General features: G+C 38.9%; 1 protein-coding gene across 2 annotated transcripts in view; it reads left to right on the forward strand.

Moving 5' to 3' along the window:
* Window positions 1-18,352, forward strand: part of PIEZO2 (piezo type mechanosensitive ion channel component 2) — a 291,317-nt gene that overhangs the window by 147,054 nt on the left and 125,911 nt on the right. For both annotated transcript variants that reach the window (XM_085220764.1, XM_085220763.1), the window contains exon 5: window positions 5,957-6,119. In XM_085220764.1, the coding sequence (XP_085076890.1) occupies window positions 5,957-6,119 (163 nt within the window). The remainder of the gene's footprint in view (window positions 1-5,956; window positions 6,120-18,352) is intronic.

Below are 18,352 nucleotides of genomic sequence, written 5' to 3' on the forward strand. Positions count from 1 at the left end.
TGTCATTCACCAAGTATTTATGAGCATTATAGACCAACTGATTTAATTGTGAGTGTTTTGCAGTGATCAGCGATCCCTGAATTAGTGCTTTGGACAAATCTATATACAGTATGTTTGTAAATGAGAAGCGAGAGAGGAATGTATATTGTGATAGAAAGTCTCTTTGAAGAATCCAGAGTAAAATACCCCGCAGCTGAAGCATCCTCTGCTCTCTTCTGCTCATTTTGGCTCTGCCCCTGTTCAGGATCGTGTTCCCATTTTGACCTGAAATAATTTGTGCTGTCGACTAACTTGTCATTCCCACAGCCTTGAGCGGCTGGCAAGAGCTGCACCATGGGTGTGGATGGGAATGTGCTCACTTCCTCCTTGGCTCTGCAGCTTCAGTTCTGCTGCAAATTTGGAGCTGCGGGACACGGGCAAAGCAAGTTTTATGTTGTACTGTCACGAGTCTGGCAGTAGCACAAGTGAGTGCTTTGCGTGATAACTGCTAAATCCCTGCTAAATTTTATGCCTTGTGTGTGCTGCATGGGGCAGCCTGGAATTTACCCTTTCCTAGAGAATCAATGATGATGAACAAGAGACAGTGAGTGCTTTAAAATAGAAAACTTGGCATAAACTAGCTTTTTACATATTGCACATATCCATGCACGTGTCCACATATTAATTTCTTAATGTTGAATGGTTTGTGCAAGCAGCGACATACCAAAATCTTACCACTTGCATTTAGTTTCAAATAGCTGCACTCCTTGTGCATGCACAGCAGTATTTGGAAGCAAATGTTTGGTTAATATGTGGTTAAGCACTTTTGCAATACAGAAAGTGTTCTTCCTCCCAAGCTGTCTGTCCTGAGAAAGTGAAGTGTACTTTTGGTTTCTGAATTCATGCAAATGTCATTTGTAAGCAGTAATTAAGATTTTACAAATATTTCAGGAGCCTTTTGAACTTGTATGTTGGATAGGTCACTGCGTGCTAAATATTTTTATAATTACCTCTCTGTGCATTTTTGCTTCCCTCTTCCTCTCAGTTTTTTACTTTGCTTGACCAAAATTCTCTCAAAATGCAATTTCAGGTATTTTGGATAAAACATGGCATTTGACAGTTATATTAAGGAAGCACAGGATTAAGAATGGTCATGCACAGCCCTGTGGACATGAATATTAATATGACAGTAAAACCCTGTTTTGCTTTTGTAATGTTCCTTGCCTTCAGTTAGCGGGTGAGCATGAGGTAAGGAAAGGACTGAAGGCAGACCTACCAGCACTCAGCAAACTATTTAGTTTGCCTGAGAGTCATATCTAGGTTGCCTTTGGAACCAACTTCAGGTCTGACTTGCCATTTGAAGTGGCAGGAACAAGTCACAACAGTGTGAATACAGACTGTTGAGTGCCCTGTGTCCAGGGAAGTGTTGGCTGTGTCTGCAATGAGGTCCACAGTCCTTGGACCCTGACAGGTTATGTTAGAATCCCTGAGCAGTGGAATTACGGAGGCAGACATTTTATCCACAGTTCAAAGTCAGAGGGGACAAGGGGCCTCTTTCAGTTGTTCCTAGCTACAACCAATACTGAGATCCACTTCCAACAGCAAGCACATATATAAGGCAGTCTGATTCCTTGTCTTTGGCATCCTCAGTTTTCACAATTTTTTGGGTCACAGAGAGGATACTGTTGATAAACAGCTGCATTTGCTCCTTCATGGTACAGCTCGTACGTAACACTGCCAGTCTACATCTTTCAAGGACTGTACTTGTGATTCTTGAGTTTGATTTACCTCCAATCCAGTTTGCAGATGAAACCAATGGAAATTGTGCTGCACACATTGATGGTAGTGAATTAATTACTCCTTAACATGAGATCCACTTTGAAATGTCAGATATCTCACAAGAACTAAGCAAGATGAATGGAAAGTTTTAGACACTATGCATCTCTTCCTTAATTTATCACCTATAAATTCTTAATTCATTACCTAACAAGTTTTATGAACTCAGTTCATTAGAAAGCAGTCAGCTACTACCAAAAACCCCTGAGGAAACTGAAGGAATCATGGAATCACAGGGTGTGGAAGGGGCCTCTGGTTGTCATCAAGTCCATGCCTCCCCTTCTGCTAAAGCATATTCCATACAGTAGGTTGTACAGCATGCAGTGAATGGCTTTGGAGGAACTTGTAAAACATGATAAAAAATATTTTTGAATACTTTTGAACAAGTATTCAGTATAATATCAGGCTTTTTACAAGGCTTTGTTAGGATTGTCAGCATTATCATTTAACATAAGCTTAACATTACATTATGTTGCAGGTAGATATGGAGCTAATCTGAATTCTCTTTAAGACAAGATTTTCCCAACATCTTTGTTCTTAAGAAAATATTAAATATTTAGAGTTCAAAGATTATTGGTGTTCATTCTCTGTGTGAAGTTTGGGTTTTTTTCTCTTTGGTGTTATGCATATTGCTTTCTACATGTTTTACTGAGTACTTTATTCTATTGAAGTCATTGCATTTTTAATTCTAATAGCTCTGGTGTTGTGCTGCTTTTATTCTGCAAATCTGAAATAGCAAGGAAGGTACCATTCCCAAGAAGTGAAATTGAACCAGATAATGCAGCATCAATGCTTCTGTTTCATTGTTAACCAAAGCTTTGTGTATTCAGTAGAAAAATGAATAACTCTAATTTGTGAGAAACTGTTATTCTGGAAAGCAGAAAAATATATAACTATTTTCAGAAAACTCAAATGCTATTTCAGAAGCATCAAGGACAACTATATTGTTTAAATAATGTTCACTTCAGTCCTCCAATGCATTTGCATTCTCTCTGACTGTGTGTATGAAATAAGAGAGCAGTTTTATGCTGCATGTCCACAGCTAACTATCTTCTGTGTTGACATAATAGAATAGTTTCACACAGTTGCAGAGTCTTGCAATCCTAGTCTTAGTCATTCTTTCTTGTCTTAAGAACTGTGTAAGTTTCAGCCAGAGGTATCTATTGCAATTAAACTCTCTTTGTAGGTATATTCTGGAGTCTAAGTGAGTAAACAATGCTGTGCTATGTCTATGACCAGTTCATTTTACTATGATTCTTGAAGCAATTAAAATGAACAGTTTCTCTAGGAGATCTCTGGAATTGGTTTACTGTGTTCCTGGTTTAGTTCCATCACAAGAGAGCCGCCTTTGGAGGGACGAGCACAATGTGTAGACTGTTATCAAATGCTAAGTCTGACCATGTGTGAATGCATAAATAAAGTGAGAAATGTTTGTGGAATTATTGCAGTATTTACCTTTTTCTTTTTTTGTCCTGCCAGAGTTAACAAATGGGAATAACTGATTTTTGGTTTAGCTGATGCTATGAAAAGCTGGGTAGCAAATTGTTTGGGGTCAAATGAAGCAGTTTATTTCTCTGCTTTATAGAAGAATATACATTTCTCCATTTTCAAGTGAACTTTTGTTTCCTCTTTAATTATCACACTGAGGTCAATTTGTTTTCCTTTTCATGGAGAGCTGGGGACAGTGTACATTTGTGAATGGTTCTGGTGAATAAGCTATTCATTTACAGGGTTTCTCCCTGTTCTGTGGTTAGTATCACTGCTCAGCCCCCCTATTGCCAGCCTGAGCTGCACATTACATCTTTCACAACAACACAACTTAATGATTTATTTTGAAAAATCAGAGACGCTTGGTTTGGGTTAGTGGAAAGAAATGTGAGCCATGACAGAGGTGGTGCTCCCACAGGGTCTCCTTGTGCTGAAGGAGGAGGACAACCCAGCCTGGCTCTGCAGGAGTACAATGTGAGCAGGGAGAACTTGGTACAACTCAGCAGTGCTGATTATGAAGGCTCACATTTTTGTGAGGGAGTGGTTGAAGACAACTGACTCGTGCCTTAAGTTCAGATGTGGTGCAAAGCTAATTTTTATTGGGACCCCATACCTGTGTACAGAAAAAGCCCATATGTAGGAGTATTACATATATACGATCCTTTTTCAATATGACACTAGCAAATGTATTCTCTTCTAAAACTAACGCTGCTTTCAGTTTTTTTTGAACTTATTCTAAAAAAAATACCCATGTGATACTTTTCAGAATCAAGAATTGAGATTTTGTTGGCGCGTGTTTAGGAAAACAGCCTTAATAGGCGGCTTGTAGCATAGCAATTGGGATAAGTGCAGCTAATTCATTGTTATGGTTGTGAATCCCGGGTACATTGTTGTTGGGAGTTTGTTTTATTAAAAGTGTACTTTTTGTTACTTCCTGCCAAAGGAGATGTTGTAAAGTAAGTGCCTTCACGAGGTGATCTTCTGTGTCAGAACTGCAGCACTGCAGAATGAACTGACACGCCAAGACTGTATTTTCTGTAACATTAAACAGATTGGCTGTCCTGTCATGACTCTGTGGCACATTTTCGTTGAAACAGCAGCACAGGAAAATATACAAGCAGTCCATTGAGGACTTAGCCACCTCATTCTTTTACAAGCTTTTCAGTTAATTTTTTTCCCTGCTTCAGTACTACTTGATGCCGTTAATGAAACATTTTGAAGCTGCTTAACTGCTAGAATGTGTGACTACAACACTAAAGACCATCCAAAGAAGAAGTTTCTTGTGTGTAGAGTTGAAGTTACTTTCCCTTCATTTACAAGGAAATGCTGGGTCAGCAGTAGTGATGGCAAAAATGGAAATGTAGAGTCTTGGATTTAGATTAGTAGGCCAGCAAGATTCCTGATAGTGATCATGTCCTAATCACATCAGAGGCTTTTTAGGTACTCTGGATCTGCTAGCATGATGACAAATTAAAAAAGTTGCAGATAACTCCTTCACACATAGTTTTTTTTTTTTAGGCTTCAAAGCTGCTGATGGTAAAGAAAGGACAAAAGAGTTATCTTTTTTTTTTGAACCTGTAAAATAAACTATCAAGGTTTTATACTTTGGTAGCAGGCGATGAAGACCAAGTCTAACCCACTCACCTAAACCCAAGGAGCTATACAGATGCTTCAACTGTCCTCAGAAATGATTATAGAAACAAAGGCCTAAAAAATCTGTTAAAATCAGAACTGCATTAATGTCGTGATTGGCATGTACACTTTGAATTCATTAAAGTTATAACATCTCATTAATAAAACTTAGAAGACTATATCCTCTCATTAATAAAAGCTAAAAGTTCAGTAAGTACTTGTAGCAGCTTAACAAATCGTTCATTGTGCCACTAAATCTGAATCCAAGTTCTCCGTTTTAACAGTGAACCAAATTCAAACACTGTGTCCAAAACCTTAAAGTCATATTTTCCAGCATAAACAATTAAATCTACATAGCAGAGTAGTGATACTCCCTTTGTAGATAAAATTCATCCAGAAGAGAAGAAAGGTTTTCAAGGTAGGGAGCTGGCTCTTTCTCTTTAATTAATATTGAAATATTAGTATGTAAGTACTCATACTTAAATACCAAAAAAAAGAAATTCAGAAGGTTTGATTGAATAAAAGATATTAACATATCAAAATGCTAACAAAATGAGGCATGTTAAAACATTGCAGACCCTTCCAACCATGTCACCCCTAAAGGATGACTGGAACTCCAGCTTGGTGGAGCTGGATGCTGTTGTCTTTGCCAATGATGTCTATAAAGAGATTGCCATTTACATACATAGTTCTCTTAGGAACTCGCCTGAAATGTTTCTTGTATGTGTTGCTCACCGCAAAATCAATTCAGACTTGGGTTAATCAAAATATGAAGTATCAGCAAAATATGATGATGTAAGCTCCCAGCAAATAATCACTTATTCTGTACTTCTAAAGAGCAAAAATAGCTCTGTCTAGAGTTCTTGGTCCTCCTCGTATTCCCGGAATTCTGAGTCTTTCTTACAATTGGGTTTTGGGGGTTTTTCTTTGCCTTGAGCTAACTTTCTGTTCCAATTGAAAGCGTCCTTACAAGTAACAAATGTTTTTTTGTTCTTTTTTTATTTTTTTTCATCCCATACAGTGTGAAAGGAGCAGATGCCGGCAACGTGATCAGACTATTTGTACCAGACATCGGGATGTTCATTGCGAGCCTGACAATATGGCTCCTCTGTCGCAACACGGTTCAGAAGGCAATAAGCGAGGATGCAGTGCAGTGCAACGCGCAGTTTGAAAATGAGGAAATGGTATCAAGTACTCATTTCTGTCTGTACTGCTTATAGCTGATACTGAGCTTGGCATTCTTGTTGGGAGTTGTATCCTGAATTAGTCTGATGAGCATGGAATATGCTAAGTGTACTTACTTACAGGAAACTAAACACTTGATTTTAAAGTGGGAAAGCTACTGTGGTTATTATCTCGAGAAAACAGAGCAGAATATGAAAACTGGTAGTTTTGCTACTGAATTTTCAAATTGTTTTGAATTAACGGGTAGGCTGACCACCATGTGTTTCTTCACCAGGGTTTCTAGTTAAGTCTGAAAAGGATTTTTGCTACATACATTGCTCAGCCTTTTAGTTAGTACCCATGTTTCCAAACTTGGTTTAAAGAACAGCAGAATCTAAGTAATGATCAGAAATGACTCGTAGCAGAAGTGAGGAGAGACTGTGTATTATGTTCAGGAAGGGAATTATCTAAAACAGTGGTTATGCAAACAGTCGAGTAAGCTTGATGATAGTTCTTGGGAATGACACAGCTGGAATTGTTGATGACTTTGCTGTGTATTTTACTGGTGGGAAGAATGGCAGAGATCATGAACACAGAAAATTCCACTCATAAAGGGAAACAATTTTATAATATAAAAAGCCGTAATGGGAATTTAGCCCAGGGTACAGAGAAATTCCCAGTACCAGTCTTGACATGTTTTTTATCAGACTACCTAGTGTGCCTTGTGTCTCATTTTCAGCCTTGTTTTACATATGGGTGAAGCGTTTTTGTCTTTACCTTCAAAACGCCAGTTTTAACGGAGAAAGTTGCAAGTTGCTCACTGCAAATAGAAACTGCACTTTGAAAGTGGGTAAAGCATTGAGGAGATCAGCTGTCCACTTTGGTGTTAGAGGGGGAAAAATCTCTGTGTGATTCTCTGTTGTCTGCTTCATGATATTTTCAGAAGCTAGTTGAGTTTCTAGGACCAGGACTATACTTTACATCCAGTTGCTTGTAATTTCTTAGGCAGCTGAGGATTGCCTGAAGATTACACCCTTTTATTACACATTGGAGGATACATCGGCCTCAGTGTCATCTGAATATGCATGGTTCTACCATGTCTCTGGGAAGCCAGTTTTACCTGCTTTAAATCTGCTTTATCTCTGGAGCTGTGCAGAATGGATTTAGCAGCTAGAATCTAGGGCTATATCTGTAAGGAGAGAAACTAGAAGCATTAAGAAAAGTGGGTAATTGTTAGATTTTGTGTTCAATCTGTCTTTACTAAAAGTTATATTTTACCAAAGTGGACTCTGATAAACTTCTTTGAAGCCCTTGGACTCCTGGATAGAAAACGTGTTTGCATATGCATAAAATAGGAGTAATGTAATAGCAGAAGCTCAGAAGAAAGACAGAAGAACATGCTGAGGTTCCTCTGAATCTATATGATAGTGTTTAAATATTAACTTTTTGGTTAGTTCAGAGCCTAGAGTCTGGGCAGGAGAAGGGAGCTCAGTCTCATGGAAACAAGGGATGCTGTCTGCCAAGCAGGGCTCAATAGATCTGCCTGGAATGCAAGAAAAAAAAATCCTGAGCTAACCAGCAGTGATCACATAGAACAGAGGGCAGCTTTAAATTGGATGTGTCATGGACTCGTGGCTACCTCAAGGCATTCCACTGATACAATTAAAGGTGCCAGAATAATCCACAAAGGAAGAGTGGGGGTGAGAAGAAAGAGAAAACTTTGACTGCAAAGGGACACTGATACCAGGCAAATGGAAATCTGCATAAATATATTTCACTTCTTCACATCAAAACCCAGGAAATATTATTTATGTTCTGTGGGCTGTATGTATTATAGATTATTTATTGAACACTGCAGCTGTGTTTAGATGTTGTGGCACCAAAAACTTCACCACAGCTGATGTTTTTTTTTTTTTTTTTGAAGTGTAATACTAACTGTCATGTGAGGTGATCCCCAGTGTTTTGAGGAATTCTGATCTTCACAGCTGAAATTATGGATTTACATCAGAGTAACCTGCTTGTTTTTAAAGATGGAGTAAAATGGAGAGTGGAAAATTAAATACACATTAAACACATATTTTCCAAACTTCAACTTTCTCTATGTAGGTGTCTGCATATAACATCCTGGAATCATTTCTGCTAGTTAGGAGGCTGCAGAAGCAGCTGAATCTGCTAGGAATTGGCAGGACTGCAAGGAACCTAATGCATATGCAGAGCATGCAGCTGAGTGTCTGAATTTGGAAAAATATTGGCATGGTCTAAAATAAGTCCAAACCGTGTGGGTTTTACAAGATAATTTTCAATTCCTCTTTGATAAAGCCCACTGAAAAAGCGAAAACTAAGTGAAGAGTTGACTTCAGCATTATCTAATTGATGCTTGTTTTGCCATTGCTCTGTACTGATACTGTAACTCCATTGAATTAGAAAATACAAATGAGTTAAAGAAATAAGTGCCCTACAAACAAATGCTTCAGGAGAACTGTTGAGCTTGGTACTGTGCCTCTAAGGGAAATAGTCCTGGGTTTATTAGAACAGCTCCACAGCCAATTACAGAGTTGAAGAGCTTATGCTGAGAGTTCCTGCCACCACTTGTCAGAGATCTATGGTACGCCATTTTGTTAAAAATGCATATGCTGATTTAAACTGATTCAACAGATCCATAAATGATGTTTAAGAAGGCAAAGTGCGAGGTGTTGCATTTGGGTCAAGACAATTCCAGATACAAGTACAGACTGGGAGAAAAACTGCTTGAGAGCAGCCATGTGGAGAAGGTCATAGGGCTCTTGATGGGCATGAGCTAGCAGTGTGCTCTTGCAGCTTGGAAGGCCAACTATATCCTAGGCTGCATCAAAGGAGGGGTGGCCAGCAGGGAGAGGGAGAGGATTGTGCCCATCTGCTCTGCCCTTGTGAGGGCCCATCTGGAGTATAGTGTCCAGGCCTGGGGCCCCCAGTACAGGAGGGATGCAGAGCTGTTGGAGTAAGTCCAGAAGAGAGCCACGAAGATGATCAGAGAACTAGAGCACCTCTCCTATGAAGAACAGCTGAGGGAATTGAGCTAGCTCAGCTTGGAGAAAAGAAAGCTTTGAGGAGACCTCATTATGACTTGCCAGTATTTGAAGGGTGCTTACTGACTTTTTACACAGTCTGATAGTGACAGGACAAGGGAGTGTGACTTTAAACTAACAGAGGATAGATTTAGGTTAGATGTTAGGAAGGAATTTTTTACGCAGAGAGTGGTGAGGTGGTGGAACAGGTTGCCAAGTGAGGTTGTGGATGCCCTGGCTCTGGAAGCATTCAATGCCAGGTTGGATGGGATTTTGGGCAGCCTTATCTGGTGTGTGTGGCAGCTCTGCATGTAACAGGGGGCTTGAAACTAGATGATCTTTTAGGTTCCCTTTAACCTAAGCCATCCTATGATAAGAGAGGTAGCTTTTTGGATTGAAGAAGCCTAGCCACAGGTAGCCTAAACATCAAGAAATGGGCACTTTGACTTCCAGGAAAAACTGAGAATTTATCTTACAGCTTTTACCTTTTTGCGTGAAATTATTTGAAGAATTCTCAGACATCTTTGATTTTGGAGAGCATGGAATACTTTGGAAATAGGCTAAATTAAAAAAAGAAAGAGTAGCATATTTACTCCTTCTGAATTCTAAATACAAGAAAGTCTATTCAATGATTATTTTAGTAGTTCTGAAAGTGACCTTTTCAAAGCTGTGTATGAATCCATCGTATTTCAATTTCAATCTGGGCGTGCTGAAAAAATGCCTGGAGTTGAGTAGCAGTTTGTGTACATAGCTGTGGTAGTAGCATCCAGAAACGGTCTATAGAGCACAGTGGATCAAATCGCTCATGGGTTAGCTGCAACTCAAAATGAGAAAAAGTATCGGAATCTGAATTAAGGACAGCAAGGATTCATTAAAAAATGGATGTCCTTCTTCATTACACTGCATCCAACCTTAAGGGAAACAGATCTTCATCAGAAAAGTGTATTCTACAGAACAGAACTGGGGATAGGAGGTTGGAAGGCAGTAAGAGACTCTCAATTATTTGTAAGTAACGCTATCCCAGGAATAAGCAAAGAGTGTGGTTTTAATTAACAGTGAGTCATGAAGTAGGAAGGTCTGCCAGATACCAGGCTGCAGTCCAACTCATTACCACCCCTAAATGGTTGCACACTTGGAGCAAACGTGTCTGCAGGCCTTTTTTATTAGGGCTCAGAAAATTTAAAGCAGGTGAATTCAGCTGGAGAAAGGCCCAGATTGCAAATGCCGAAAAGCACAATGCCAGTCACAAGGTGTAAAAGGTGGAAGAAAATGAGAGAGAACAGTTAACTCCCAGCTGCAGCTGAAAGTATGACATTTTTGATTTGATGCAGATGGTGGTTTAAATGCCAGAATGCAGATGCAGTATATACAGTCTGATAGGTTTTAGAAAGGAAGTAGCTTTTTCTGGTGACTGTTGCCTGATACTGTAATTGACAGGGTAAAAATATCCTTGTGAGTTTGTGTAACTTCATCTTTACAAGAGGTGTTGATGTTAAGTGAAATAAACAGTTGCAGTCTTCAGTGCAGCTTCCTCCAAGGCACTTGCTGCCTTGTTTGTTCGAGCTTGTTTCTCATTGACACTCTTCAGGCTTACTTCATCTGTCTCTCAGCTTCTGTGTCCCTTATCAAACTGGAATGGTAATAAAGCTAAGTTTCTTAACTTTACCTTTCTAATAATCAGGCTGATAGGCTGGGGCTATCTGTCATATGCTTACATCAGGCAGGTAGTCCATTTAGAGCTCTCTTTTGATTTGAGTCTCTGAGTGCAAATGCAACATATACAGGACAGTTCAGACAAGCTTTGAGTTATACACATCCCATGCTTTGTCTAAGGTCCATTTAGACCAGTACCCTTATCCTGGAAGTAGCTGGTACCTTGTGTATTGCCACAATAAGCAAGTTAGTGATAACTTTTTCCCCATCTCCAATATTGCTTTTTATCTTGATCTCTCCTAGTGAGAGACTGGCTTTAATCCTAAAACATATGGTTTCATATCCCTTCCAAAAATGTTGTTGTTAATTATAGCTACTCTGTACAGTCTTGTTAAACATATAATTATCCAGTCCCTTTTAATACCTCATTAATTTCTTGGCTTCAGTAGCATCATGAAGCAAGGACTTCCACAACTTAATAACTACTTTCTGATTTGATTTTAAATTTAACACCTTTTAATTTTATGGAAGGTCTCTTGTATTACATGTTGTAAAACAGCATGAGATGGTATGAGGAAAATCATGTTATTTATTATCTTACATAATCATCTTTCAGAAGGTAAGCAATCCCTGTTCTTTTTCTTTATTCATTTCTTTGGTCATTTTCAATATTTTTCCTTGAAACAGCTAATATTCTCTTGAGCTACAGGGGATATCAATGCTTCAGCATTTCAGATGAATGATCTAAATGATGGTATGATTACAGTCCTCGTAAGATTCAGGATTTGGATAGGGTGAATCTACTAGTGCATCATCTACTTGGACAACCTGTGTAATGAGGAGAACTAATTCAGACTAAGGCCCGCTCTGGGAAAGATGAGTTTTCACATTCTGTGTAGTTGCTCACACCTGCAGGTCTCCTTTGAACTATTTACAGTGGTGCTCATGACCCTGTCTAGATGACTGTCCTGTTTTCCGGGGATGAGCCTAGTTTTCCAGAGTTTATTGCTTTGTGTTTATGTTTATCTTCATCTAATGTTATTTAACAGTATCAAACATTCACCTGGCTTGACCATCTGGCTCTGACTTCTGTAGACATATTCCCACCTGCAATTTAGGCTTCTTCACTATCTGCTTTTCTTCAGAGACGGTAAATAAGCATATCAAGATTCTACAGGTGATAAAGAGGGAAACAGAGAGAGGTAATGAATATCTTGGTTTCTTTTTATCTTCATGAAGACACCTCTTTCTGAATTCTCATCTTTCACCTCACCTGTTTTTTCTTTCTTTTTTTTTTTCGTTTATGTTTATTTAAGATGACATTTGCTCACTTTTTCTAATTGATTACAAATACTTCTTTGATTTTGACCTCTGAACAACTGGTCCAAAACCCAGTTGGTCCTTGTGTGCTTTGGATGTGGTGAGAGTAAGATGTAACACCTTATTTATGTGGTTTAAGGAGAGTATCCTTATCTCTTTGCCTGCAGTGTTTGTAGTAGTGAAGTTTGCCAGACCTTACTCTGCCTCCCTCAGTAACAATTCTAATGCATCTTGTCTTAACTGGGGTCAGAAGTTTACAAGTTACATTAGCTTCTTTGTTTGATGCACATGTATTTGGATAAGTCTTAACACAAATACGCAATTACACTACAACAGTGCCTCAGCGAGATAATGTTACATAATGCAATACATTATGTATTACCAAATGCTGTTAGCCTGTTTAGCATGAAACTTCAGCGTGCACCTGCCCTAGTTTGGTTAGAAACAAGGCAGATGGGTAATGAAATTCTTCTTGTGACAGCTCTCCACTGGTCTTATTGGTTTGCTCTTCTAACAATCTTCAGTTCCAAGTTTGGAGATGCAGTATTGTAAACAAGGAGAGCAAAATATTAGAATATTAATTCCTTTATCAGCCTAAAATGTGAATAACACAATCCAAGGAAGGATCTGAATTTGCTTTCCTACTATTTCAGGCAGCTGTATTCCCTCTGAAGACAGGAAGCCACATCTTAAAACAGGGCCATTTTCCTTGTCCTCCTGACAAGACCCTGCTTGGAGTTTCATGGTTTTTTGTGTGTTTTTTTTTGTTTTGTTTTGTTTGTTTGTTTTCCTGGTGGTTAGAAATCCTCTGATTTAGGTTCCACAGGTATTCCTGACTGCATTATATTATTTTGTTTTTGTGCACTTTTGATTCAGTATCATTTCTTCTCCAGCATTTATTTCCCTGATATTTTGAAAGCAAATGTGTATATATATATCTTTGATGCTTGTTTTGCAAGATGAAAGAAGTCAAGCAATTTTTTATCTTTCCATAGATTAGATATTCTGTTCTCCCATTCATCCCAGTAATCTGTGGCTCAATAGGGCAGTATTGGAGAAGTACCCAGGCTACTTCCATATGAGCTGAGGCAATTCTGCAATAATCATGGCACTTTGGTAGGGCTATTTATCATACTTCTCAGCATGATGGATAATGGTACAATGTGTGTACTTCTTCATCCAGGAATTACTCCATATGGGTGCTATGCAGCTTCGCTTATCTGCACTAGCTTATTTAGTTTTCGTACTGAATTGTGCCTTGTAGTCATAACCCAAGCCTTCCTATTTCCTCTTCACTAAAAGCCATGTTTAATCATCTCAGGCCAAACCACCAAACTCTGCCTGTGACTTCCTCTCTCTTTTGCATTTGGCTTATATGTCTGACAGCTTTTTGAAATTGAAATGTGAAACTCTATTTCCATATTCAGTAAGTGAGTCTTGTGCTGAAATCACTTGATGTTTGCTCAGGTGCAGTAGGTACATTGGAAGTGAAACTATCTTTGGCCTTCTCAGTGCAATATCTATTGTATACAGATTTAATGATTTTGACTTCCTGCTATCCTGCTTCAGAACTGTGCTTTATTTTTTTTCCTAATCTCTGAATGCCTTTGTCCCTGAATGCTTACAGTGTATACTCTGATCATTTTTTAGTGTAACAAATGACTCTTTACTACGGCATATTTTACTCTGGAATTGCACATAGTTCATTTCTATCAAAACCTGCAGATGTATTGATATTATTTTTGATGTCACAAGTCTTCCAATTTTATGTAGTATTTAGGCATTTAATTCAAGATTTAGAATGTTTTAGACCAATCAGAGATAAAATTCTTCATTAAGATTATAGGATTTAAAGTTGATTTAGGACTTTTCTTCTTGGTATAATCAGTTTTAGAATGCTGTTCAAATTCCAAAAGGTCTCTTTATTCTTAACCTTATACCTAGCAAAGTTACTTACTTATTGCAATTGTTACACAGTTGATTAGCTCTGCTTATTTAGAAGGCTTTTCCTCTGAAGTTAGTGCAGAACTGACTGTGAATGTAGACTGCTGAGTCCAGAGAGTGGCTTTCTTCTGCAGCCTGGGCTTGTAATCTGTAGCCCTACCTCCTCTCTGCTTGTGTAGAGAAAGGTTCTGTAGACTCATCTGAGTTCTCTTTTGAGCACATCTATCTCATACAAGCTGATCTTAAAGAAGATGCTCTTGCTAGATAGCTCTATTTCTATACAGCTCAAGTTGAATGACAGGGATTGTCATTATGAAAGTTTCTGTATCTGTTCTGGGGTTGAAAAAGCAAACAGACACTGCTTCTCATATGCTGGATGTTTCATAAGAACTGTGGAGTTCTCCACTTTCTTGAGAAATGGGAAATGCAATAAATGAATACCTTAGTGTGGTTTAGTATTGACTGAAGGTTAAACCTGCAATCATTTATATCCCATTAAGTGTTTGCAGTTCCTTTGATGGTAAAACAAATAGCACTTAAATTTCTCTTCCAGCTTTTGTACTCGCAGATGGATCTGTCTAGAGAATATTGTGTTACTCTGGTTAATTTTTCTACATGCATTTTTCAGGGCATATTTAGAGATACTGCTTCTAATAGTAGGTTTGTGATGAATTCCTCCTACTCCTGTAACTATCTAGTTTCTAAAAATAAGGAGCTTTTTGCTAAAAAAAAAAAAGAAAAAGAAAAATGAAAAAGAAAATAGGGCTTTTAAAGTATGCCTGAAAGTAGGAATTCAGCCATGTTCTGATACGGTCCATCTCGACTGAGCACGCCAGCTCTCTTCAGTTAAAGGTTACAAAATAGTTACAGGGTAGGGCTGCTATGGAGGGGGCCCAGGTAAGGTTCAGGCTCCAGGCAGTAGCTCCTTGTCAGGACAACCTCTGAAGCCTTAATGGCAAGTAAAGGACAACACGAGTGTGCATAAGGCGTTGTGCTTCTCTAGAGGTTGTTCAGAGTTTCTTTCACAGAGGCACTGTGCAGAGTGCAACCAGGGGACAGTCAAGAGAGCAAGGCAGTACCAGGGATGCTGGGATGCTTGGGTTTTTTTGTTTGTTTTTTTTTGCTATCTCGGGTGTCACTGCTTGATCTGGTTTAACCTGGCAGCAGCTCAGCACCACACAGCCATTCTCTCACACCTCCCAGTGGGACGGGGGCAAATTGGGTTAAATGTAAAAGTGTGAGAACATGTAGGTTGAGATAAAGACAGTTTAATAAGTGAAGGAAAAAATCTAGAATTAAAAAGAAAAAAAAAAAGATATGATGCACAGTGCAGTTTGCATTTCTGCCGCCAGTAATCCACCTGGAAAACAGTGTCATCTCACTTGGACTTGGATAATGAGGCTTATCACATCATCTCTCAGTAACTTTTTTTTAATTCCTACATAATCTACAGATAAATAGAGCTGACATAGCAGGATCCATTTAACCTTTATTAAAAGTTCTAGAAGCAACACATTATAAAAAGTTGGCAAAATTCATCTGACTGTGTTTTCCTCAGTTTTATTTTTCATGTACTCACTCCTCTATGTTAGTTTCCTGGTACTGGCTGGGAGGAAATGTCAAAATGCTGCAAAAGAAACTATTTGTACAGCATTTATCAGCCAACAGGAAGGAGGAAGCACCTGAACTCTTATGAGAATTTACACCTGTGAGCCTAGCAGCACATATTTTAGAGGTGTTAATAATGCAGTGCATTACAGGCATAGGATTTGCACCCATTGGGAGATACTGATGTATCCTTAACTGTAACAGGGCTGGTTAGTTAATTTTTTTTACTCTTGGTGTTTGAATTTTTGATGTGTTGTGTTCATTTCCTTTGTAGAATTGAAAAGCCAATAAACAAGCAAATTTGCATTCACAGACACAATAGCAGTAAGCATAGGTGCAAGCAAGGAAAATTCTGAAGCAAGAATGGGCTTTTGGTTGGAGTTAGAGCTTCCTGTTAGTAAATATATCTCTGGGACTAGAGGATATCTTTATGCAGCAGTGTTTATACTGTACCAGATGAAACATGTAAAAGTCAGATGTTAATAAACCAACCCCCAAAGTAGCTAATGGACATTCTGGCCCTGGCCTCAATAGTAGCTGCCATAGCTGCCACAGAGGCAATACTGTTTCCTTGCCTGTACTCCCTCTCAATTTCACAGTTTAAAAAAATGTTTTACAATAAATACTCCTGGGACTTCCACACGATTGCTGAAAAACCTAAACTGCATTTAGTCTGTTTATAAAAAGTCCTGGGGCCCTGCTCTGCAGAGCAAAGGTCATGGAAACACATGTTTATGACTTCACAAATGCTCTATACTCCTTGAATGGAGAAGTTTATTTGATTTAATCAGCATCCACAGGGATCCTGTAATTGCATAATAAGTAATTTATTATGGAAGTAAAAGTATTTTTCTAACTGTAGCCTATGTAGCATGGGTTTGTAGCTTTGGACTAATCCACACAGTAAAAAGAGCTTTGCAAAGCCATCTGACTGGAGGAATGGTGTTCTGTGATGAGTGTGTACTTGCATGGCTATTTAATCATCAGAAAGTGTTAAAACAACATGCACATTATCACCATGCTGAATGTAAGAACTGTTCACTGTTTGCGTGCCTTTGGCAATTTGAAGTGTTCAACATGAAAAACTGGAAAGCCGTCCCAGCTTACCCAGTTGGTTCGAGGTAGATATGAGAGTGGGGTAACTCAAAGTTTGTCTCCTTGATATACACTGGAACGTGGCCTTTCAGCTACTTCAGGAAAAGAACATGGCCTTTCAGCTACTTCACTTCACCTTGGATACCAAAGTACAAACAGATATGTTTGTATGCAAAATGTCAAATCTATAGTTGCTTGGCTCTCAAGAGTCTTTTCACTGAAATAATCATTGACTGGGGCATTAGTGACACCACTGGGAGACAGAATAAGGCAGAAAACTAAGGTATTCATAAAAGCTTGCAGATAGGGAACTGAGAGATGTAGAAGATAACCTCAGTGTTTCGGGCCCACTAACAATTGTGGCACCCAGTGCCAGCACAAGAGGCCATGGGCACAAACTGGAGCACAGGATGTTCCCATTGAACAGCAGGCAGCACTTCTGTGCTGTGCAGGTGACACAGGCTGCCCAGAGGCTGTGGGGTCTCCTCCTTGGAGGTCTCCAGAAGCCTCCTGGCTGTGGGCCTGGGCACCCTGCTTGGGTGGTCCTGCTGCAGCGGGGCTGGGACTGGGGGACCAGGAGGGCCCTGCCTGCCTCAGGCGTGCTGGGATTCTGTGACTCCACTCTTTCCAGGGAATATGCTGGTGTAAAGCCCTGAACTCTGAAAACAGGGAGTCTTTGCCATCAACATCATTGATAATTCAGATGGCGATGAAAAACTGATAAAACAATTGTTCTGGAAAAGCTTCAATGATTGCAGATTATGGTTGTTGTTGATGATCAGATTTTCCCATGTGATAGCTTCTCTTTAACAGAAGAGAGTGATTGAAGAGCCTCAAATCAAAACAGGGAGAGATATGTAGTTTTAGAAGGAAAATTTGAGAAATCAGTGTTTCTTGAGGATCAGAAGACTGTAGTTTTCTTTAGGACAGCTGAAGGTCTCAGAAATATCTGAAGTAGGTTGTTCTGCATTTTCTGTGGAGTTTTTAGGTTGCTGTAAATTTTTGTAGATCCTGAAGTACATATTTTGCTATCTAAATAGAAGTGAAAATATAAGGTAACTTCTTGGGTAAATCATCCACTTTCAGGCTTCTTGCAATTTTTAATGTTTGTGCAGCTCAGTTCTTGGAAGCTTTTGACCATCATCTCATTCTCAGCATTGTCCTGGTTGAGTGAAATATTCTCCTTCCTAGTGCTTCTCCCTGGGCATGCTATGTGATGTGTGTCAGTAGCAGATTATTAATACGGGACTGTTAAGACAGCAAAGGTTGGGCTGTTTTAACTTGGCTTTCTTATTTCTTGTGCTCTTTTTATTTTGTTCCTTGAAACTATTATGTGTTTTCCTCAAATGCATACTTGAAAATATTTTAATTGTGTGCTTTTCCCTTGAGAACATTTTCTATTTTCTCACGGATAAAGTATTTTTATTTTCTTTTGTCATTCTTACATGTATAGAGTTAAGTGCCAACTCACTTAAGCTGTAGTAAATGTATGACTCACAATATAGGTTGATGATAATCATTTGTCTTCATAGTCTCCCTTGGAATATCTTATTTATTTTGAAATGATTCCTTTCACATTTTTTAATTCC

The sequence above is a fragment of the Meleagris gallopavo genome, chromosome 3 (genome assembly GCF_905368555.1).
Source record: "Meleagris gallopavo chromosome 3, MGAL_WU_HG_1.1, whole genome shotgun sequence".
Taxonomy (NCBI): domain Eukaryota; kingdom Metazoa; phylum Chordata; class Aves; order Galliformes; family Phasianidae; genus Meleagris; species Meleagris gallopavo.